This window comes from Chelonia mydas, chromosome 10 (assembly GCF_015237465.2).
Source record: "Chelonia mydas isolate rCheMyd1 chromosome 10, rCheMyd1.pri.v2, whole genome shotgun sequence".
Classification (NCBI taxonomy): domain Eukaryota; kingdom Metazoa; phylum Chordata; order Testudines; family Cheloniidae; genus Chelonia; species Chelonia mydas.
The window spans coordinates 12,966,869-12,989,191 of record NC_051250.2 but is presented as its reverse complement, the minus strand read 5'-3'; the positions used below and the strand labels follow the sequence as shown (position 1 = coordinate 12,989,191).

Below are 22,323 nucleotides of genomic sequence, written 5' to 3'. Positions count from 1 at the left end.
CTACAGAAATGTAAAGTCATTTAGAACTATAGTTCTAAGAACACTCATGAAAACATTTAGATTAGCCTTGAATTGTTTGTTGCCATTTAATGTAAAAGGAGGAAAGAAGAAGATGAAAAATCAATAAAACACCAAGATTACTCTGAAAAGTAAACTTGTTCCAAAGAAGAATGCGTGAGCCTTATGCTAGTAAGTATTTTTGGAACAAATGTCATGAAAGAATGATCAATGTAATACTAAATCCAGTCACTGAAGACACATTTTAACTTGCCCTCCTGCAGCTCTACACAGAAATCAATTAGAGATTTACATTTTCCACTTTGCAGCCTGAAAATGCACTGCTGGAATAGCTAAAAGTAAATCACGGGTAAATAGTGACTTAATGAACCAGTGAAACTTCTCCAGTGCCAAAAGTAGTATATTATGCATCTGTTAGCTTAAAAAGACTAAAGTATCTCCATACAAGGTTCTTTATAAGAACCTAGTAAGCAACTGTACCCTGTCAGAACCTTTCTGCTTCAAGCATTCAAAAAGTTACAGTCACACTTTGAATCAAAGCTACTACATTAAAAGACAGTCACAGTTCATTATGCTTTATTGGATACTCTTTTGGAATTCTTGGTGATCCCTCCCTCACCCCCTACATTTAGCAAGGTGTCTGTCAGCTCTTTATTTTAAAGCAATACTAGATTTAAATTCAAATATATCAAACTATCTACCTACGTATGAAAATCCTGCATGCCGACACTTAATGATTTAGTAGGTCTTTCCCCATTGTCTGTTTTTATTGCTCGAATACTATATGGATTTCATAAAAAAATGCTACAAATTTTTTTTTTGGTGGGGGGAGCCCTAACCTAAACAAAGTAAACCTCCAAGAACAAAACAGAGCGCAAATATAAAAGACGAACACAGCAAAAGTGAGATTCCGGGGAAACACCAAGAAAAGAAAAATTATAAGTTGCGGGGGAAAAAAATCACTGACAGCACAGATTTAAATATAACATACCAGTCATAGAAGATTTGGCTTAGAATTAGCTCTTAAGGCCAGAGAGTTCACTGTCTTGTTTTTTAAAAAGCTGGAAGGTTTAATGTCTTTTAACAGCTTTACTTCAGGATGTCAAAAAACAAGTTCACAGATTCACACATTAAGACCAGAAGATACCAGTATGGTTGCTTTACCTCATACTTCCTACTAAACTTTGCATACCCTCTGACAGTGTTTCCTGAACAAAGGTATTACTTTAGAATAACCATGTTAACTAAATTGGGCATTCCCCCCAAAAAAGTCCAGTAAATAACTGACAAAAATATTCATTAACCATTTTTGAAGCAAAGTGTTAAAATGTATCTCACATTTGTTACTCTCAACAGTAATTTCAAACAGTAAAAATGTGGTTTACTAAGTTATGCTTTTTTGGTATCAACAGTTACAGTTTATAATGCTGATGCCAAAAAATAGCTTGGCATAGGCCTTATATGGTGCTCCATAAAACTAACACTGCATACATATCTAAGCCACCCACTAACTCCTGTAATTCTCATGACTGTTATGCTTAGTGATGTTCTCAGATAGCATTTAAGGATACTGTTCTTTAATAAATATTTCCCTCCTTCCACAGTGCAACAGCCTGTACAATGAGCAGAAACTAACTTTTGTATCTCAACAGTTGATCAGACAAGACATCAAACAGTCCAGAACGGCTCTGCATTCTTAAGATTTATCAAGTGATACTCAGACTGACGCTTGTGAGCCACAAGCGGCTCTTTAATGTGTCTCCTACAGCTCTGATATTAAAACGCTGTGTGATTTAATTATTAATCAATCTAAATTATTAACCAAGCAGGATGCTTTTACTATGTTATTAACAATTGTAGTTGATAAAATAATACTTGGGCAGTCATTTTGCTGTGAGAATTAATTTATGTATATATATCTTGTTTATATATATATAAAATCAAATAAAAATAGTAAATGAAACAATGAATTCAGACGATCGTGGCTCTTGGGGTAATGTTGATCGCTAATTTGGCTTCTGAACCACTGAGGTCTGAGTTTCACTGGTTTATAAGCTCTGTCTGGGGAGAGGGGTTTGTTTTATACGATGCTAGCTGTGCAGACAGACTATAGATAGTTAAAATTCTGTTAAATTGCCTTTAGCATTCTCCCTCCAAATCACACACAATTAATTTTTTGCCTGAAGAGTTATTTCCACCCAGCTCTTGAGTTACTTTTCTGTACATTTTACGGGGTACTTGAAGGAGGTTAAGGATCCTGCTAGATCCCTAAAGTAAAGTACTTTTGGGATATGTAGTGTAAAGAAAGGAGGAGGATTGTCTCTTCATAATCAAAGATCAGATTTAATTGAAACTATGACTTCTCCTTCCCCTTCCTGACCTATACATTCTACACTCCCTAATTTTACTTTCAAGGGGTTCCTGTAGAAGAAAGTCGACACCTCGCTCAGTATGCTTGGAGGCAGATTAACTAACTTGAAATATAGACTGCAAGGCCTCACAGCTTTTCTGAACCTTATAGGCGCAATACCATAACCTCTACATTGCAGTAGCTGTATTCAGGCAAGCTGGAGACATTTACTCACACGTGAAGAAACTCTCTCAAAATACTTGTCCCATTTGCTAACTGAGCCTAAATAAAATCTAGCCAAAGATCAACATCCACAAGTTTTACTGTAAATGACAACAAGAAGGGGAATCAGATCAATGCTACTTAAAACCCTGAACTTTAAGCACATGCATAAATGTTTGCAGGATCAGGATTTAAGACTTCAAAAGCTCCTGAGGAAAGGCAGGATTTTTTTTCCTGTTCTCTGATCTACAATATTAAGATACTTGATCTCTGGATTATTTGATTGGCAGGACCTGAATGCTTACGAATATAGATCTGCAAAGACTATGTGAATATTTCATTCACGCAAGGTACCCAACTGCAGAGGCAATAAGCACTAATTGATAAGCATAAGAACTTGAACTTTGATGCCTGACTCTTAAAGTGCCACCAAAGCCATTAGATTTTAATACATGGCATTTGAACTATTGCTTCTCCTCATAATAGCTGAACAGGAATGCCATGTTCATATACCACTCCAGCGAGAACAATTCTGCAACTCTGCTTTTGCAAGAAACAATGACATGCAGTAGTGCGCTAAAGAAAAAAGTTTCCAGCAGGTGGGGATTACTTTCTACTGGAATCTGTTATGCTGTTAAATTCGGTTCCTTTAAAATTAATTTGCAAGTGCTCTATATGTGAAGAGGCTGCTGACACCTTCTGGTCAGTCAGAAAGTACAAGTTTCCATCACCGCAGTAAGCACAAACAGCATTTTTAATGCAACACGATTTTCAAAACAAATCTTTCAAATTTTTCCAAATATGGTATCAGTGATCAGAATTATGTGTAGGCACAGCCTAAGACTATCTTCCCATCTGATGTTATCCCAGAGAAATCACAGCCACTTGGTTCCCATTTCACCTTTAAACCCTACCTGACATCTTTCATATTAACACCCTACACAGGCGGTGATCACATACTTAGGCCACTGTTACACACTTTAAAAACAGACATGCCTGGAGAGCAGCTGCCCATGGATCCATACATGTTTTAATTTCATTTACCCTGGATGCATCATGGACTCAATCTAATAATGCACTCAGATCCAGTATTGTACCTCTCTATTTCTGTAGAGTTGGGATTACCAACGTACCAGCAAACTAAACAAACAGATTCATTCTTGGGCATTTACCTCCAGGTTTTGTTTCTTCTTCTTCGGTTCAGTTTCATGGACTGGTTGTTCATTTTCTGCCACATGCCGTTTTGATTTTTTCCTCCTTTTTTCTTCCTTCATTTCTGTGTTTTTCTTATTCTTTTCTATTCTGAAATTAGTTGACAGACACAGAAAGATACATTTCAGCTACAATTCACTATGAGCTAATTAACGTATAATGCAGGAAAACAACACTGGAGTGGAGTTAATCCAAATGTTTACCCCAAATCCATTTGTGAAGGAGGTTTTGACACAATGAATTGCATCAAAATGGCAGTAAATTGTGGAAGTCAAATCACAGAAGAAAGGAGAATAAGTATAGAATTTTATCAATTTTTAAAACACCTGCTCCCCAGCCAACTTAGCATCAGTTGGGAGTATAATTTACTACATTTGGAATTGCTTGGTCAAAATTCATATTAGGCAAAGTGTTGAATATGCAACTTAATTGGCTTCAATTAGGACTGGGTATTTTGAAAAGTACTAAAATATAATAAATAAATAACAAATGGGTATGTACAAACAAGTGGTAGGCCTAAATAGTAAACTGGAGAACTTAGTTGTGTTATGTAAAGAACTGTAAATGTTTCAATTTTGGATGATGAGCGAGGGGAAAATGCATTTAAATAGAGAATTATATTGTATGTATTTTGCATTTAATTTCAGACAGCCTGGGGATGCGGGAGAGATTCCAAGATAGCCCTGGATCTGACACCAGACAGACACTGATCTGGTCCTCATGGATTGCTCTAACCTACATTTGGCTACAACCACATCTATGATGCATTAATTGCAGCTGAGAATGACTAAAACATAGAGGCATTTAAGCCACACCATCAACCTGAAACATTCAAGGGGCTTCAGAGTAACAGCCATATTAGTCTGTATTCGCAAAAAGAAAAGGAGTACTTGTGGCACCTTAGAGACTAACCAATTTATTTGAGCATAAGCTTTCGTGAGCTACAGCTCTTCATCGCCTGTCTGACTGAATTTCCCGTAAAAGGCTCTAGCAGTTCTGCACCAATTTCCATATAGAATAGCATTTCAAAAAGTTACTGATCTGTAAATCTCCAAAAAGATTTATTTTGTGATTAAGTAGGTACTCTTGAAAAACAAAGAAGCATCAAAGTGTTTTTTCAGGGAAAACTAAAATATTTACAGGTTTCAGAGTAACAGCCGTGTTAGTCTGTATTTGCAAAAAGAAAAGGAGTACTTGTGGCACCTTAGAGACTAACCAATTTATTTGAGCATAAGCTTTCGTGAGCTACAGCTCACTTCATCGGATACATAGTGTGGAAAATACAAACATCTTCTGTATTTTCCACAGTATGCATCCGATGAAGTGAGCTGTAGCTCACGAAAGCTTATGCTCAAATAAATTGGTTAGTCTCTAAGGTGCCACAAGTACTTCTTTTCTTTTTTTGAAAATATTTACAGTAATATTTGATGGTTTCAGTTTAATCTAGTAGCAACTGTAACTTTAATACAGTGAAACACCAACTTTATTTTATGGTCAGCAGTGTGGCATGAAGAGAGAATATGCAGCCACCCTCAGATGGTCAGCTACTAGTGATTTTAATTATACCATATTTATCAGTTACTTGTTTGTGACTCAGGCTGTTGTGTATCCTGTGAAGGGCCCATATAGTGAGCAGGCACTAGAAAGGGTGTGGGAGAAAGGAAGTTTACAGTTGTATGGTATTTAATCACAGATTGAGCAGCAAGATCTACTAGCAACACAGACAAAGACCTTAAATGGTTACTCACTGGGTTCCTTTCAGTACACAGGTAGTAAGAGCTGTTGTCACTATAACACAACACACCGCTCCTGAGTGTTCGTCAATTACAATACGCCAGGCTTTTTGGACTGAACGCCAATATACCAGCACCGCCCATCTCCCAGTCCGCTGAGCATCCTAATCAGGGCCTGATGTGTAATCAGCTTATGCAACCACGAGGAGACGGAATAATTCGCTCTTCCAAACTACCACGCAATGCCCGGGAATCTGGATGCTACCGGAGCAGAGCTCCCCGCCTGCTGGGTCAGGAGCTGGGCATCACTGCCGCCCCGCAGCTTCAAGGCAGAGAGCGCCTCCTGCAGCGCGAGGAGGCCACCGCCTGCTGCATGGGCACCCGAAACACAGCAGGGTGGGGGGGGAGGGGAAGGGCCCAGCACTGCTCGCTCTAAGCATCCCTACCCCCTGACCCTGGTGAGTGCCCCTCCCCCCCAGTCACCGTCCCTCCCCCGGCCCCGGCGGAAGGAATCTCCCCCCCCCACACGGCTCTGCCAGCCCCTTTTGCCCCCCACCAGGCTCCTCCGGCTGAGGGCAGCCGAGCAGGCTTCCCGCGCAGCGACCGCCCCCGGGGGCTCAGGCGGGGAGCTCCGCGCCCCAAAGAGACTTGGAATAGGAGCCCCCCTCCCCCCAGGGGACGCCTGCTGGGACTCCCTCAGTCCACTCGCCACGCACCTGTCAGACCCGCCTCAGCACATTTAACTCAGCCCAGGGCTTGGCGCTGCAGACCGCCCCCTCTCTCTCATTGGCTCTCGAAGGCCAGCGAGGGAGCCTCGTTGGATTTCGCTTTGTCAATCATGAGAGTGGCCAATAGAAAGCCGCCTCTATCCCCGGACGTACGCGCATGTGCGCTCCGAGAGGGCTGGCCAGCGTGCGGGGGGGCGCACCATGTCGACGTCATCACTGTGCGCTGAGACAGCCGGGCTCCCAGCTTCTGCAGGGGGAGGGGCCCCAGGAACTTGGCTCCTCCCAGCCCTCTGCCTTCCCCCTCCCAAACCACGTGCCACAGAGCTGGCCTGGGCTGGGAGCTGCTGCCTCTGGGCGCAGGCTCTCCTGTGGCCCCAGTGGCACGTGCCTCTGGCCTAGGAGGCAGAAGTTGAGAACTTCAAGAGAAGTTGAGCCAGTAAAAGATTACAAAAAGAAAAGGAGTACTTGTGGCACCTTAGAGACTATCCAATTTATTTGAGCATAAGCTTTCGTGAGCTACAGCTCACTTCATCGGATGCATAAAAGATTACGGCTCTCACCTTGTCTCTCTTAACCGGCCTAGACATTTACATGTGCACCCAATCCCTCTTGCTGCAATGTCCCAATCTTAATCAGCCTACAGTTCTCCTCTGCCTGTGTGTGAAGAGAGGACAACGCACTGAGTCTCTATTTTGTATAGTCTAATATCTGCTGCCACCTGGTAAATGATAAAAGTACTGTAGTACTTACATTTCTCTGAACCTTAGGCAGAGTTGTCCATGGGAAGCTCAAAGCTTAGGAACCACATGTGGACACAGATTTATTTTCAGCCATGAATCGCAGCCCTGCCACAGACTCCCTCACAACCAGTGAATATGGAGCTGTGAAATTACCTGTTAAATAAATTCATCAACTCATTTTTAATCTGTAGATTGTAAAATTTAATATTTGAAACCTTTGCAGTGTTGGTAAATTGTTTGGCCACACAGGAAACAGAAACAGATGCTGTGACCTGAGTGAATGAGAATATACCTTTAGGATACCAGTGCAAATATTTGTTTACAAACTTTTGCTTTCCATAGATATTCTCCACTATTTGTTTATTCACCAAAATTTTCTGTTTCCACAGTCATTCCTCTCAGGAAGCTCATTTGCTAGAATAATATAAAACAATACCAAAGGAGTAGGCATTTGTTTTCACATTTGAATGAATGGTCAAGGAACACATTTTGCCATGGTATAGTATATATACTAAATAGAAAAATACAAGATGAGCCCTACCTAGATTACATGATTATAATATGTTTGAAATACACAAGGGTGTTATATTCTAGAGTTGTAATTTAAGCCTATTCAAATCTAAACGGGCCCAGTAATAATTGCCCAGACTCTCTGGGAATTGGGTCATGTTCTTTCAGTGCTTCTGAGAGGGGACATTGTGCTATCTCAGATCCCAGACTCCAAGGATTAATCTCTTGTCTCTGAGATGGTTTTATACTAACGGATATGGATATGTGGCCGGTACTGTCTTTGTGTCTAGTGCCCAAAGACCCGATTTGGGATGGGGCTCTACTGTCCTGGGTGGTGCTGGACAAAAGCTGGCCCCATACCACGGAGCTTGCAGTTTTAGGATGCAAAGTGCACATGTGGATTAATAAACTCAAAAATTGAGATTTCTATTGTATTAGATATGACGCGTAAGTAATACAATCAGTACAGAGGTCCTCATTTCATAGTACATTCATTTGTTTTACAAAGTGGTCACATTTTCAATATGCTGTATATTTTTGTATCCATGAAGGGGACTGATGATTAGGGAAAGACAGCTTGAGTTCTTGGCACCCAGAAGTGAGGCAACTCCTCTTTCTTTTGAATTTAAAGTCAGTTCCCTCATAATGGGAGGGAAAGAGGGAGGGGATTGAACTCCTCATTGCCCTCCCTTTCAACAGCAAGGAATCAGCACATTAACTGGCTATTTCTGCTAAAATGATCAGTAGTAAAATAATGAATGATGACACTGGGCTTCAGAGTCAAGATCCCATTGGGATAATTTGGACAATTACACCTCTCGGGATATTGTTTGAGGCAGATTCAGGAACACAACACTGGCCCTGTTGCAGCACAGGAAGGGTGAGGAAGAGGGACATGGCTGGAAAGTTACAATTCCCACATAAAAACAACGAGGAATCCTTGTGGTACCTTAGGGCATGGCTACACTTGCAGATATAGAGCGCTTTGAGTTAAACCAGCCTTCAGAGAGCGCAGTAGGGAAAGCGCTGCAGTCTGTCCACACTGACAGCTTCAAGTGCACTGGCGTGGCCACATTTGTGGCACTTGCAACGGCATTGGGAGCGGTGCATTATGGGCAGCTATCCCAGCATGCAAGTGACTGCAACATCCTTTTCAAATGCGGGGGGGGGGGGTGGAGTGTGACAGGGAATGTGTTGTGTGTATGTGGGGGGAGAGAGAGTAGGTTTTGGGGGGGCTGAGAGCATGTCAGCATGCTGTCTTGTGAGTTCAGACAGCAGCAGACCCCGCCCCCTTTCCCCAGCCTCTCTGTCACACACACAGCATTCCACACTAATGGCTTGCTTTGTCTCGGAGCAGATAAGTAGCCGGTTGTCAGAAACGGAGCTTTCAAAGGGCATATCCGCATTCCTGCAGCGATTCAAAAACAATGACAAGAGTGGCCACTTGACTTAAGGGGATTATGGGACATTTCCAGAGGCTGATCAGAGTGCAGTAATGCAACACCGTTCACACTGGCGCTGCGGCGCTCCAGCAGGGGCGCAGCAAATGTTATTCCACTTGCCGAGGTGGAGTACCAGCAGCCCTGTACCGCAGAGTCAGAGCGCTCTATGTGCCTTGCCAGTGTGGACAGGTAGTGAGCTAGTGTGCCCGGGGCTCCTTTATTGCGCTGCAACTCGCAAATGTAGCCAAGCCCTTAGAGACTGGCAGGTTTGTTTGGGCATGAGCTTTCGTGGGCTGGAGCCCACTTCGTCAGATGCATGGAGTGAAAAATACAGTAAGCAGTTTGTTGCCAGCTGTGTCCGCATATCTATTCAAGGGACACCATCATAGGAGCTAACCACATCAGCCACATCATCAGGGGCTTGTTCACCTGCACATCTACCAATGTGATATATGCCATCATGTGCCAGCAATGCCCCTCTGCCATGGGGCCGGATGCGCTGCATCCGAGAGTGCTAAAGGAGTTGGCGGATGTGATTGCAGAGCCATTGGCCATTATCTTTGAAAACTCATGGCGATCGGGGGAAGTCCCGGACGACTGGAAAAAGGCTAATGTAGTGCCAATCTTTAAAAAAGGGAAGAAGGAGGATCCTGGGAACTACAGGCCAGTCGGCGTCACCTCAGTCCCTGGAAAAATCATGGAGCAGGTCCTCAAGGAATCAATTCTGAAGCACTTAGAGGAGAGGAAAGTGATCAGGAACAGTCAGCATGGATTCACCAAGGGCAAGTCATGCCTAACTAATCTAATTGCCTTCTGTGACGAGATAACTGGCTCTGTGGATGAGGGGGAAGCGGTGGACGTGTAGTTCCTTGACTTTAGCAAAGCTTTTGACACGGCCTCTCACAGTATTCTTGCCAGCAAGTTAAAGAAGTATGGGCTGGATGAATGGATGATAAGGTGGATAGAAAGTTGGCTAGATTGTCGGGCTCAACGGGTAGTGATCAATGGCTCCACGTCTAGTTGGCAGCCGGTATCAAGTGGAGTGCCCCAAGGGGTCGGTCCTCGGGCCGGTTTTGTTCAATATCTTCATAAATGATCTGGAGGATGGTGTGGATTGCACCCTCAGCAAGTTTGCAGAGGACACTAAACTGGGAGGAGAGGTAGATATGCTGGAGGGTAGGGATAGGATACAGAGGGCCCTGGGCAAATTAGAGGATTGGCCCAAAAGAAATCTGATGAGGTTCAATAAGGACAAGTGCAGAGTCCTGCACTTAGGATGGAAGAATCCAATGCACCGCTACAGACTAGGGACCGAATGGCTCGGCAGCAGTTCTGCAGAAAAGGACCTAGGGGTTACAGTGGACGAGAAGCTGGATATGAGTCAACAGTGTGCCCATGTTGCCAAGAAGGCCAATGGTATTTTGGGATGTATATGTAGGGGCATTGCCAGCAGATCGAGGGACGTGATCGTTCCTCTCTATTCGACATTGGTGAGGCCTCATCTGGAGTACTGTGTCCAATTTTGCGCCCCACACTACAAGAAGGATGTGGAAAAATTGGAAAGAGTCCAGCAGAGGGCAACAAAAATGATTAGGGGACTGGAACACATGACTTATGAGGAGAGGCTGAGGGAACTGGGATTGTTTAGTCTGTGGAAGAGAAGAATGAGGGGGGATTTGATAGCTGCTTTCAACTACCTGAAAGGGGATTCCAAAGAGGATTGGATCTAGACTGTTCTCAGTGGTAGCTGATGACAGAACAAGGAGTAATGGTCTCAAGTTGCAGTGGGGGAGATTTAGGTTGGATATTAGGAAAAACTTTTTCACTAGGAGGGTGGTGAAACACTGGAATGTGTTACCTAGGGAGATGGTGGAATCTCCTTCCTTAAAAAGAAAAGGAGTACTTGTGGCACCTTAGAGACTAACCAATTTATTTGAGCATAAGCTTTCGTGAGCTACAGCCCGATGAAGTGAGCTGTAGCTCACGAAAGCTTATGCTCAAATAAATTGGTTAGTCTCTAAGGTGCCACAAGTACTCCTTTTCTTTTTGCGAATACAGACTAACACGGCTGTTACTCTGAAACCTCTCCTTCCTTAGAAGTTTTTAAGGTCAGGCTTGACAAAGCCCTGTCTGGGATGATTTAGTTGGGGATTGGTCCTGCTTTGAGCAGGGGGTTGGACTAGGTGACCTCCTGAGGTCCCTTCCAACCCTGATATTCTATGATTCTATATCCTAGATTTGAGTAGCAACAAGTATTTCATTTGACAGGTTTCAGAGTAACAGCCGTGTTAGTCTGTATTCGTAAAAAGAAAAGGAGTACTTGTGGCACCTTAGAGACTAACCAGTTTATTTGAGCATAAGCTTTCATGAGCTACAGCATCCGATGAAGTGAGCTGTAGTTCACAAAAGCTTCATTGTGGGTCCTGTTGTGACATCTTGTGGTGAAATATGGTATTACAGACAATGAAATCACTTCCAATTTAAGGACTATAGTATCACTTAGTTCCAACATAGAATCAGGTTTCAGAGTAACAGCCGTGTTAGTCTGTATTCACAAAAAGAAAAGTAGTACTTGTGGCACCTTAGAGACTAATCAATTTATTTGAGCATAAGCTTTCATGAGCTACAGCATCCGATGAAGTGAGCTGTAGTTCACAAAAGCTTATGCTCAAATAAATTGGTTAGTCTCTAAGGTGCCACAAGTACTCCTTAACATAGAATCTGTTTCTCCACCTATGAAACTAGTTTCCTGAGAGAAGTTTCCCAGGGAAATGGTGGGGGTGGTGGTGGAGGATTTTAAATGTATATGGTTCCTTTCATCCTGAACGATTAAAGATACTTTGTAAACAAACTGATTATGGATGCATGGGAGCAACTCCCTAATTAGGGTTGTAGCAGGATTTCTGTTTAAAGCCAACATTAAAAATGCTCTAAAATCCATAGGCAGAGGGCCTTGAAAATTGCTATACCACTTGAAGACACAGGGCCTGTTGTGGTGCAAATCTGAAGGTCATTTGGTCAAAGGGTCCCCAGGTAGAGTTTTCCCTCAAATAGGAATGGACTACCACATCCATCCTATCAAAAGCTACCATGGTCTCTTCATCCACCACATTCTAACTCAGGACTGGGGAACATACTGCTAGTTGGTAGATATCAGACTGGACAAAAAGGCTGAAAGAGGACTAAGGTGCTACAGTCTCCCCAACCAACTCCTCAGAACAGGGATCAAAAGGGAGCAGAGTGGACATTGTGTAAGCAAGGCATTGTCACCTTACCACTGCATTTCCTGGTTTTAAACAATTTTTTTTCCTGTAACTCCTACATTCTTGTAAGGGACCTTAACTCTACTTTTGCTATGCATTCTGAGAATTAAACTCTTATAGTCTAGAGGGATATCATAAGTACAGGAGATTATTGAGCACCTACACTGTTCGCTTCCCTCATAATAGAAGTTATTGTATGTGAACACAACAGATACAGGCATCCCTTTATGCTTCACTGCTGCCTCAGGAAGCAAAAGACAACTTTTAAAACAGATAATCCATTATTCCTGTTATTGGTTCAGAAGTTTGTGCTGTGAGCTTCCTCTTTCACAAGAGGAGAAAGATTGAATATGAACTCAGTGTAGCTAGTGATGATTCAATAGACAGCAATCTGCCTCCATTAGTTCTAAACCAATGCTCCAACATAATAGTAGAGAGTCACAGGCTGTTAGTGGAGATGGCATTGTTCCAATGAGACATGAAATTGAGGTCCTGACCATCTGGCATCAAGTTTAGAGGAGTGGCCTGCTTAGAGGCCAGTTCAGGTAGTTACTTTTTTTTTTATTATTATTATTATTGGGAGCCCTTCCAACTCATCTGAAACACTATTTTCAATTCCTAAGCTAAACTGCTGTATATTGTTTACAAAAAAAAATCAGTGGAGTAGGAAGCTATTGAAGTTGAAAGTCAGTAACTACTTAAGGACTTTAGTTTTGCATTTGAAAATGTGGTATAATTTGTCTATAAGCAGTGAAAAATAGCTATGGGGCAGAGTACTGCATATGCTACAGAGGGGGAGGAAGAAAAAAAAACAAAAAAACAAATGCAGCTCTTCCCCTCCCACTAAGCAAACAAATCAACTGCTTATGAGCACAGCTTGACCTTTGTAGTACATCCTGAAGATGATTCAGATTTTAAAGTACAGGACAAGTGAGTTCTAGAGGAGTTATGCTCAAACACCTCTGCTGAGTAGCATTCCATAGGGAGTCCCTCAGACTGTCCATGGCAGATGTCTGACTTAGTAACTTCACAGCTGGAGTTACTTTAAACTGCACCCTACAGCTAATACAGATGAATCAGGTGACATGTTCACACTATAAACTGCTTAGTCATTACAGCTTGTTTCCAAATGGATTTCAGATGTATATTGCAATAGCCCAGGGTTGGAGGTGTGGTATTAGTTGTTACTTTAGTGTATTCTTCTGCTATAGGTATACAGAGGTTTCCTTCTTCCTCAGTTTCCTTGCTGTTTGGTTTTACAAGGAGAAAATGCTAGCTATTCTCTTAGGACTGAGGTATTCCAAATACAGAGAACACATTACTGTCCTTTACAAAAGGAAATAGCAACTTATTGGAAGCTGAGAGATTAGGTAAAATAATTTTATTTGTACTGTAGAAAAATATGCACAACCTTTAGGCAATACATTTACATTAGTTTAAAGGAGAATTTAATCCAGCCATTAGGACTGCCTCAGCTCATCAGCATCTGAAAGAGAACAGACTGAAATTATTAAATTACAGATTTAGGCTAGAGTCCTGCAGTGATCAACCCTAACCAGGAAGGTTTGAATAATTATTTAAGTGTTGAAATAGTCTGATGGCTGAACTAATGACATTAGTCACCCAATAATGAGTTCTTACATCTTGACCATGTCAAGTGCTGGACTAACTCAGCTACTAGCTCATTGTAATAAGTAGCAATTTGACTGCACATTTACACACTATGCAAAGATGAATTGCCACAGTGACAAAACAGTCATGTCTTGGACCGTTTATGCCCCTCCTTTACACTCCTGGCATTGCTCAGATGTAACTGGCAACTATAAAAGTTTTAAGGAAGGAGTACCAATGGCAATTTTACATTCTGTAGACATAAGGCTCTGTTTTAGGTCACCTTGTTTTGCTAATCTCATAACCACACTTCAGTTTATACCTGTTGTGAAGATAAGTTAGAGGACATCTTGTTTGATCCTGAAGTTTGATTCAGATGCTCTCATTATAGCTGCATATCTACAAGGAAATAGAACCATGCTGAACATCTGTTTATTCCACCACCAATCACACATCCATCCACTTCCAGATTTGTGCAGAACTGGTCACCCAACTGCTCTAGAATACTACTGCATGGAGCAAGGAAGGTAGCTGTGCCTAGAAGAGACATGTTACTCCATTAGAAAGGCTCAAGTTTATACTCTGTTTCCTACAGTAACACTTGGATACTAAGAGAATTGGTGCCTTAGAGAAGTCAGAAATTCAGTAGAAGTTAGTCTGATACAAAAGGCTCACCACTAGAAAAGTCAGTCATCCCTTTCCTTCCAAATGTAGGACTAAATTCTGTGAGCAATTTGAGAACACAAGGGCTTAAGGAGCCAAATACTTCAGTGAGATAGCTCATCAACTGTCCTCCCAGAGATAATATTTGAGAATTCATTTAGATGCAAGTTGCAGAGGTAATGGTACGGTCTCCCCCTAGCTCAGGCAATTGCTTTCCTACCTCAGCCTGTTTACTGTACTATGAAATTTAACATCCTTACCCTGCTTTGGAGATAGGGCGACCTCCCACTTTGCAGTCATGATCCAGAGGATGCCGATGTTTTATACAGAAGTTTCCATGGCATTGGTTACAAACAAGCTTCATCATCTCTTTCCTTTTGCAACCTTCTTTTAAGCACTTGTTTGTGAAAATCTAAAAAAATGTAGTCCAGGACAGTTGTTTTAGCTCAAGCAGCAAGTACTTCACACATTACTGGCAAATTAATTTTCTAATTGGACCAAGATGGCATCCAGGCCTCTAAATTAGATTTACCTGAAATTTAGAGAGCAGTTTGAGGGGGGGGAAAAGAAGATTGAATTCAAGGAGTTGGAACAGAGTTAAATATTCTATACTGCTTACTGGGCAAAATATAACCATAGTGCAGAGCAAGAGTGACAGCTTCTGGTCTTGGCAATAGTACTAATTAGCGCTTGCTGAAGTCAGAGGTACTAATTGTTTGGGTACTGAAAGCCTTTAGTTTGGTCACCAGTTCAAACCCAATTGGTCAGGAAAGGCTGATGACCACACTGAATCACTGTTTACTGGTCTGCAGTATAAATTGTTCTCTACCCACTAATTGGACTACTGCTCATATCTTGATCAGTACAGTCAGGCAAAGAATTTAAGTGAGTTTGGGGATCTCTTCTAGGAGTCTTCCAGAGGAAGCTTGAGGCCTAGTAGGTAAGTGAGCTTGCATTGCTGCTGCCTGTATCATACTGTTATGCAGTTAGGTGGCTTGTCTCTATAAGCATCAATTTAGATTTCAAAGCAAGTTTCCTTACCCTCTGTTTCTGCTGAGTAGGATCATATTTGCAGTCCCTGTCCATGTGTGCTCCAACTACGATGTCTGGCATCTCTCCTCTTCTCACTGGGATGGGAGTGTTACATAAAGGACATACTGGAACCTGCACATCCTGAAGACAGTGAAGTTATTAGAAATGGGACTAAAAGCAAGACCCAACTCAGATTTCCATCCCTTTCCTTTGAAGAGGGAGAAAAATATTCTGAATTGAGTGACATTCCGTTCCTATACCAAGTTCTCTTCAGAACTTCCAGCACATCCACTTCAGCAGTGCTGGATTCTGCATTTCCAGTTACTACAGGAAGTCCATGTCAACATCATTGTAGTTCGTGCTAGCCAGCTAGCAAGTAAGTCCCATCTAGTTTGCTTTTAGATCATGTAATTTTCAAATCTTGAGTACACTTTCCTTGTTGATTTGGTTTCTTCCCTAGCCCCAATTGTGTAAGTTCTTTTGTTGAGTTTCCAGGTATGGTGTACAACTATGGTTCTAGAACCACAAGCAACTGCAGCAAGAGATACAGGTGACCAGAGTTTGAAGACTGCTGCACAAGAACAGCACATTTGTTAGCTACATTAGATGACTTTTGTTAAGTCAAGTCAGATTCTGGACCTAGATAAGCTGAAGCATTTATTTCAAATAAGACTGTACTTATTCTGGCCAGTAATTCTGTATTGCTAGAACACACATGAGAACTTTCTTGACAACCCAAATTCCAGTTCTCATACAGACCCATATTCTAGACCAGTGTTATTGCTAATCAGACTTTCCATCCATCAAGTATTCAGTCATTTGCTTTTCTGTAGTTTCATGTTCACTGCCATATTTTTATCAAGTTAAGATTTGGAGAAACTTTACTGAACTCTCAACTGATAGCCACTGCATTGCTGAAGATGTACGGCACTGTCTCTGCACTCTTTATGGGACCCCAATTTAAGTGCAGGATGCAATCAGGTTTGCTACAGCTTACAGAAGTTTACTGTTTGAACTTTTAATTTCAGTTGTAAACTAAACAAGTTTACTGCAAGCAGAAGACCCAGCAAAGCAGACTACAAGAAACTCCTAATCAGGTTTCAAAGTTGGCTTTCATCACAGCTAGAGAATTCCTTAAGTGCAAGCATTTGGAATTACTGTTAGACACTTACCTTCTTATATGAAGAGGTACATTTGTGTGTGTCGTATGTGATGTGATCTTTACAGAAAACTTCCTTACATGCATCACATTTTAAAGGAAGGAAATCTGTAAGAAACAAACGTTATATGCCTGCAAGTCCAAAATATGGAAGACAGACATTTACCTTTTCAAGTGTTAAACATTGTGAGTAAATTCCTCATGCATTAAGTAGGCAACATGAAAGCAGGTGTCTGGTTACTCAGAATCCAGGACACCTTTACAAGGAACTAGTTTAGGCCATTTCAAGATGCATATTTTAGTGAGCAACAGTGAGTAGACACGCGTCTCTCAATTTGAAAGTGCTAGGGTAGCCTCATTTCTGCCTTTTAATCCACAAGTTACTTGCAAGACATGCTAAACCATCAATACAATGAGACAAACTGCCCTAGGTCCTTGCTCAACAGCAGCTGCTAATAGTTCTGGAGGCATATTAGTCAGAGGCACCAAGTACTCTCCTAGGCCTAAAGTCACAGCAGATTTGCTTTAGCTCACTTTATTATACCCAAGCACAGAAGTCTCCCAGCTGTTAAGAGTGAATAGCTGAGACAGCTTATAGAAGTGTAGCATCTGCAACTATTCTTGGGATATCCTCATAATTAATAGCTGATCTAGACATAGTAACAGGAGACTCAATGCATTACAACAAGGAATCCAGATATTTTGACAGGCATACTGTCTACCTGTCTTGCTAGAGTCCACAGCCTGAGGTGCTTCTCTGGATTCTAGGGTTTCACTGATGGTTGGAGGTTTATTTCAGTTCTGGCTGCAAATCTAGACATCTCAGATGCAGATTATTGCAGATATCTGCAATAGTTTAGTGTAGGACAGTTTCTACAGAGTAGAACTACTTGCTTGTTTAGTGCCTCTCTTCTCCAAGATCTGTACTGCTCTATCAGCTCATTCCAAGTCTTGTCCAAAACAAAGACTCTCTTCCTGTACTACTAGTATAGAGATCAGATGTGACAGGTTTAACAGTCCTCAGATATGAAGGCCTTGGGATAGACAAGCTTTTCTGATCTCAAGTTTCTCTGCTTCGGGACAGCGTTGCAGTATTTGGTTCTGGTTGTTCCCAAGGAGGTGCTGGGAGTATTGGTTTGTGGGTAAGCAACATTAGTATTGCATACCTTGTGTAGCTAAGCAAGTATTCTCAGAGTACTGATGGGTACATTTTAATAGGACAAGATAGTCTAGTCACGCTTCTCTGGTCCTGGCAGTGAAAACAAATGCACTCCACTCCTGTTCTCTAAATCAGGAGTCTCCATCTCCTAACTCAAGTCAGGTTCCCCCCCCCACCGCAAGAGGATTTGAGGCACACAGCCCTTTGGCATTTATGGGTTCAGCTGATCTTATGTCAGTGCACCACTGCTAGCCAGAACCAGACCTGGACTTTCATTCAGTAAATCACCTTAACTTCTAGAGTACCCCTTGTCTGACAGTTAATTTGGTTCATGAAAAGCTACCAACAGGACAAGAGCAGATAACAGAATGTAGTAAACTAACTATCCCAGTAGTTCAGGTTTCAGAGTAACAGCCGTGTTAGTCTGTATCCACAAAAAGAAAAGGAGTACTTGTGGCACCTCAGCAACTAACCAATTTATTTGAGCATAAGCTTTCGTGAGCTACAGCTCACAAATAAATTGGTTAGTCTCTAAGGTGCCACAAGTACTCCTTTTCTTTTTATCCCAGTAATTGCAGTCAAAGCGCTTCTTACCCAGCTGTTTACAAGTTTTTTCTGAACAATGCTTGCCCAAGTCCGGAAACTCCATCATAGGCCAGCAGATGCTTCAAGCTCCTTGACCACTTCACCGGTCACCTTCAAAAATGAAGTGGGGGGGGGGGGGTTAGTTTATTGCAGTATCAATAAAAAAAAAAAGCCAGATGCACCTCACCCCCCCCGGTAATCAAAGCATTTTGTAGGAGCGATCTTTAGATTGGGCCGGAGGAAGGGATCAGCCAGCGCTAGCTCTGACAACCATGGGGGAGGCTAGCACCAGGCGGCCGGCAACAGGTCACGAGCCACGCCAGTGGGGAAGGCCAAGACGCCATCTCCGCCGAGCAGGGGGAGAAACCCGCCGGGAAGGGAGCCGGACTCCGCTCGGCGCGGACGGATCACCGGCTCTGAAGGGCGAGCGGGCAGCGCGACTGACCGGGACCGCTCACCCAGAAACAGTGAGGCGCGGCCGGCCGCACTCACCCCACGCTGCCGCGAGTCCTCCACCACCAGCCTCCCCCTCGCCGGGCCTTTTATCCCTCAGCCCTCCCGCTGAGTCACGCTCCGCTCGGCCGATCCCATCTTGGCCGAGTCATGCCTGGCTCGTGCGGGTCATGACGACATCGGCACCCCGGACCAATCACGGTTCGCCGTTGGCGCGTTCTACAGCGCTAAGTCAGCACGCGGCCAATCACTGGCCTTCAACTGTGCTGAGTCAGAGGGCGGTGGGGCCTTGCGGGGCTCCCGAGGGGGAGGGACGATGACAGTGCGGGACTGTGTGTTCTAGAAGAGCCTGGACTAGACAACGCCCCGGCGCCCCAAGGCGGGTATCGGGCAGCGGCAGGTGCCCCGCAGGCCATGGGGGAGTAGATCCGGGTCCCCGCAGCGCTGGGGCAGGTCCCCCGCAGGCCATGGGGGAGTAGATCCGGGTCCCCGCAGCGCTGGGGCAGGATCCCCGCAGGCCATGGGGGAGTAGATCCGGGTCCCCGCAGCGCTGGGGCAGGTCCCCCGCAGGCCATGGGGGAGTAGATCCGGGTCCCCGCAGCGCTGGGGCAGGTCCCCCGCAGGCCATGGGGGAGTAGATCCGGGTCCCCGCAGCGCCGGGGCAGGATCCCCGCAGGCCATGGGGGAGTAGACCTGGGTCCCCGCAGCGCCGGGGCAGGATCCCCGCAGGCCATGGAGGAGTAGATCCGGGTCCCCGCAGCGCCGGGGCAGGATCCCCGCAGGCCATGGGGGAGTAGATCCGGGTCCCCGCAGCGCCGGGGCAGGATCCCCGCAGGCCATGGGGGAGTAGATCCGGGTCCCCGCAGCACCGGGGCAGGATCCCCGCAGGCCATGGGGGAGTAGATCCGGGTCCCCGCAGCGCCGGGGCAGGATCCCCGCAGGCCATGGAGGAGTAGATCCGGGTCCCCGCAGCGCCGGGGCAGGATCCCCGCAGGCCATGGGGGAGTAGATCTGGGTCCCCACAGCGCCGGGGCAGGATCCCCGCAGGTCATGGGGGAGTAGATCCGGGTCCCCGCAGCACCGGGGCAGGATCCCCGCAGGCCATGGGGGAGTAGATCCGGGTCCCCGCAGCACCGGGGCAGGATCCCCGCAGGCCATGGGGGAGTAGATCTGGGTCCCCACGGCGCTTGGGGCGGGTATGGGGTGAGGCAGGATCCCCACAGCTCATGGGGGAGTACATCAGGATCCACGCAGCTCTGGGGTGGGTATCGGGTAGGGGCAGGATCCCCACAGCCCTTGGGGGAGTAGATCAGGGTCCTTACAGTCCTGGGGTGGGTATCAGGTAGGAGCAGGATCCCCACAGCCCTGAGAAGGATTAGATAGGAGCAGAGTCCTCTCAGCCCATTGGGGAGTAGATCACTGAGGGGTGGGTACAAGCAAGAGTGAAGGCCTGGAATCTAGGAAGCCCTAAATACTAGTCTTTAATAAAACAAAAATCGTGCTATCTTCTTTTTTCTATTTTTTGCTGTTTTTTTATTTTTTTTATTTTTCTATTTTTTGCTCCATTTAGCACTGCTGTAGAGGTCTAAACATCGTGTTCTATAGCAAGGCAGAGAACACCAGGCAAACTCCATGTAGTGTCAGGAGATAGGCAACATCCATGCCGTGCAGACAGGAACTTAGCTATTTGTCCTGTAGTATTTGTATATAGCTCCAAATGTACATAAACATAATGCTGTACAACACTGGAATGCAGAATGTTGCCTGTCTGAAACAATGGTCATCTAACATAAGGGTTCATCCAAGAGACCTACTGACAGGCCTACGTGGGACTCAATTTATCTGCCCCTAACTATGTAGGTGTGACACAATCTTCCTGGGGTTTGTGCTTACAATTCTCAATAATTGAGGCATTCCAACCAAGACTTAGGGCTTGTCTACACTGGCAAGTTTCCGTGCAGTAAAAGCAGCTTTTTGAGCTCAACTTGCGGACGTGTACACACTGCCAAGCCAGTTTGTGTGCCGAAACTCCTCAGTTCCAGCGCTGCAAAAAAACCCACCCTGACGAGAGTCGTAAGGCTATTTGCACAGAGGCTCCAGTGCTCTGTTGCCAGTGTTGACACTTGATTGCTTTCTGCACTGTAATTGGCCTCTGGAGCTGTCCCATAATGCCTCAAGTGGCCGCTCTGCTCATTGTTTTGAACTTGGCTGCCCTGGAGACATGCGCCGCTCCCCTTTCAAAGCACTGTTTCTGACAGTCCTTGGGTGCTGTGCTGATCTGCTCCAGGACAAAAAGCAAACCATTAATGTGGAATTCTTGTGCTGTTGAACACAGAGGCGGGTGCCTGTGTGTGAGAGAGAGAGAGAGACATTGCTATGCAGAGCCCAGGGAGGGAGGTGGGGGCTGATGTCGGGGTTTCCCCCTTCCTCTGCCTCAGGACTGGTTGCTTCCTGTCGCTGTCTGAAGTTACAAGACAACATGCTGACACGCTCTCTGTCCGCCAAAACACACTGTCTCTCTCCCCAGCTCCATACACACACAGACTCTCCCTCCCCACTTCAGTTGAAAAGCAGCTGGCAATGTAGGAGGATGCCCTTGGAACAATGGGATTAGGAAACCTGCATCATGTGACGTTGTGCCTACCCCATGAGGCATTGCAAATCCTTCCCAAAGCACCCTGCGGCCAGGCGCACAGTGGGATCGCTACCACAGCGCACTGCTCTCTTTGCCATTGCAGGAGCTGCTCATGTGGGTGTGCTCCAGTGTCACAAGGAGCATAGTGTGGACACGCAACAGTGGTTTAATTCCAGCGGTTTAAAAATAGTGGTATAACCTGTGGCGCAGAAACTTGCCAGTGTAGACATACCCTCACCCCATTGCTACACCATCCATTTAGATGGCAATATTCAACCCAAGGGATCCCACAGCTCTAAAGTAAACCAGTTTCCTACACCCAGGTAGAGGCAGTGTTCTTTAGCAGTGAGGACAGAATGCTGACTGGGCTTCTATTTCCAGCTCTTCTGCTAACTCCCTTTCTGGCCTTGGGCAAGTCTTCTGTATCAAAATTTTCAACAGAGACCTCTGTTTTTGGATGCCCAACTGAACATAAAAACAGCCATACTGGGTCAGACCAATGGTCCATGTAGCCCAGTATCCTGTTTTCCAACAGTGGCCACTGCCAGGTGCTTCAGAGGGAATGAACAGAGCACGTAATCATCAAGTGATCCATCCCGTGTCACTCATTACCAGCTTATGGTGAACAGAGGCAAGGGACACTTGAGAGCATGGTTTTGTAAGTTAATAAAAGCTGTGAGTGCTCGAGTTGGACACCCACCCAAAAACTGTAGGCACCCAAAACTCAAGATCTACTTTTGAAATGTCTGGTCTTTCCCTCCCAGTACCTTACTTTCCTTACCATTCAAGCATGGATAATAATACTTAT

At 44.5% G+C, this 22,323-nt stretch overlaps 2 protein-coding genes and 1 long non-coding RNA gene across 8 annotated transcripts in view; 1 reads left to right on the top strand and 2 right to left on the bottom strand.

The window, feature by feature from the left end:
* Positions 1-6,406, bottom strand: part of C10H7orf50 (chromosome 10 C7orf50 homolog) — a 193,823-nt gene extending 187,417 nt beyond the window's left edge. The window contains exons 1-2 of one of the 3 annotated variants that reach the window (XM_037910982.1): positions 6,252-6,406; positions 3,763-3,892 (exon numbers count right to left, since the gene is read on the bottom strand). In XM_037910982.1, the coding sequence (XP_037766910.1) occupies positions 3,763-3,864 (102 nt within the window). In that variant the 5' untranslated portion in view covers positions 3,865-3,892; positions 6,252-6,406. Of the gene's footprint in view, positions 1-3,762; positions 3,893-5,550; positions 5,958-6,251 lie in introns of those variants that run through there. The other 2 variants (XM_037910981.2, XM_037910980.1) reach the window with 2 other exon arrangements.
* A 7,178-nt stretch (positions 6,407-13,584) lies between these two features.
* ZFAND2A (zinc finger AN1-type containing 2A) lies at positions 13,585-19,058 on the bottom strand. Of its 4 annotated transcripts, XR_003565511.3 has the most exons (7): positions 18,920-19,058; positions 18,437-18,538; positions 16,697-16,791; positions 15,534-15,665; positions 14,753-14,904; positions 14,152-14,366; positions 13,585-13,704 (listed from the first exon to the last, which is right to left on the bottom strand). XR_003565511.3 is itself a non-coding variant. In XM_043523946.1 (6 exons), exons 2-6 carry the CDS (start codon positions 18,492-18,494, stop codon positions 14,336-14,338), a joined length of 468 nt encoding a protein of 155 aa, XP_043379881.1. In that variant the 5' UTR covers positions 18,495-18,538; positions 18,920-19,058; the 3' UTR covers positions 13,835-14,335. The 4 variants fall into 4 exon arrangements, 3 of the variants coding, with proteins under 3 accessions (XP_043379881.1, XP_027683521.2, XP_027683522.2); XM_043523946.1 differs by lacking the exon at positions 13,585-13,704 and having other exon boundaries at positions 13,835-14,366; XM_027827720.3 differs by lacking the exon at positions 13,585-13,704 and having other exon boundaries at positions 13,835-14,228.
* Positions 19,059-19,213: 155 nt separating this feature from the next.
* On the top strand, positions 19,214-20,384 carry LOC119567196. Its single transcript, XR_005227109.2, has 2 exons — positions 19,214-19,333; positions 19,387-20,384. It is a non-coding gene; the product is annotated as an uncharacterized LOC119567196 (long non-coding RNA).
* Positions 20,385-22,323: the final 1,939 nt, after the last annotated feature.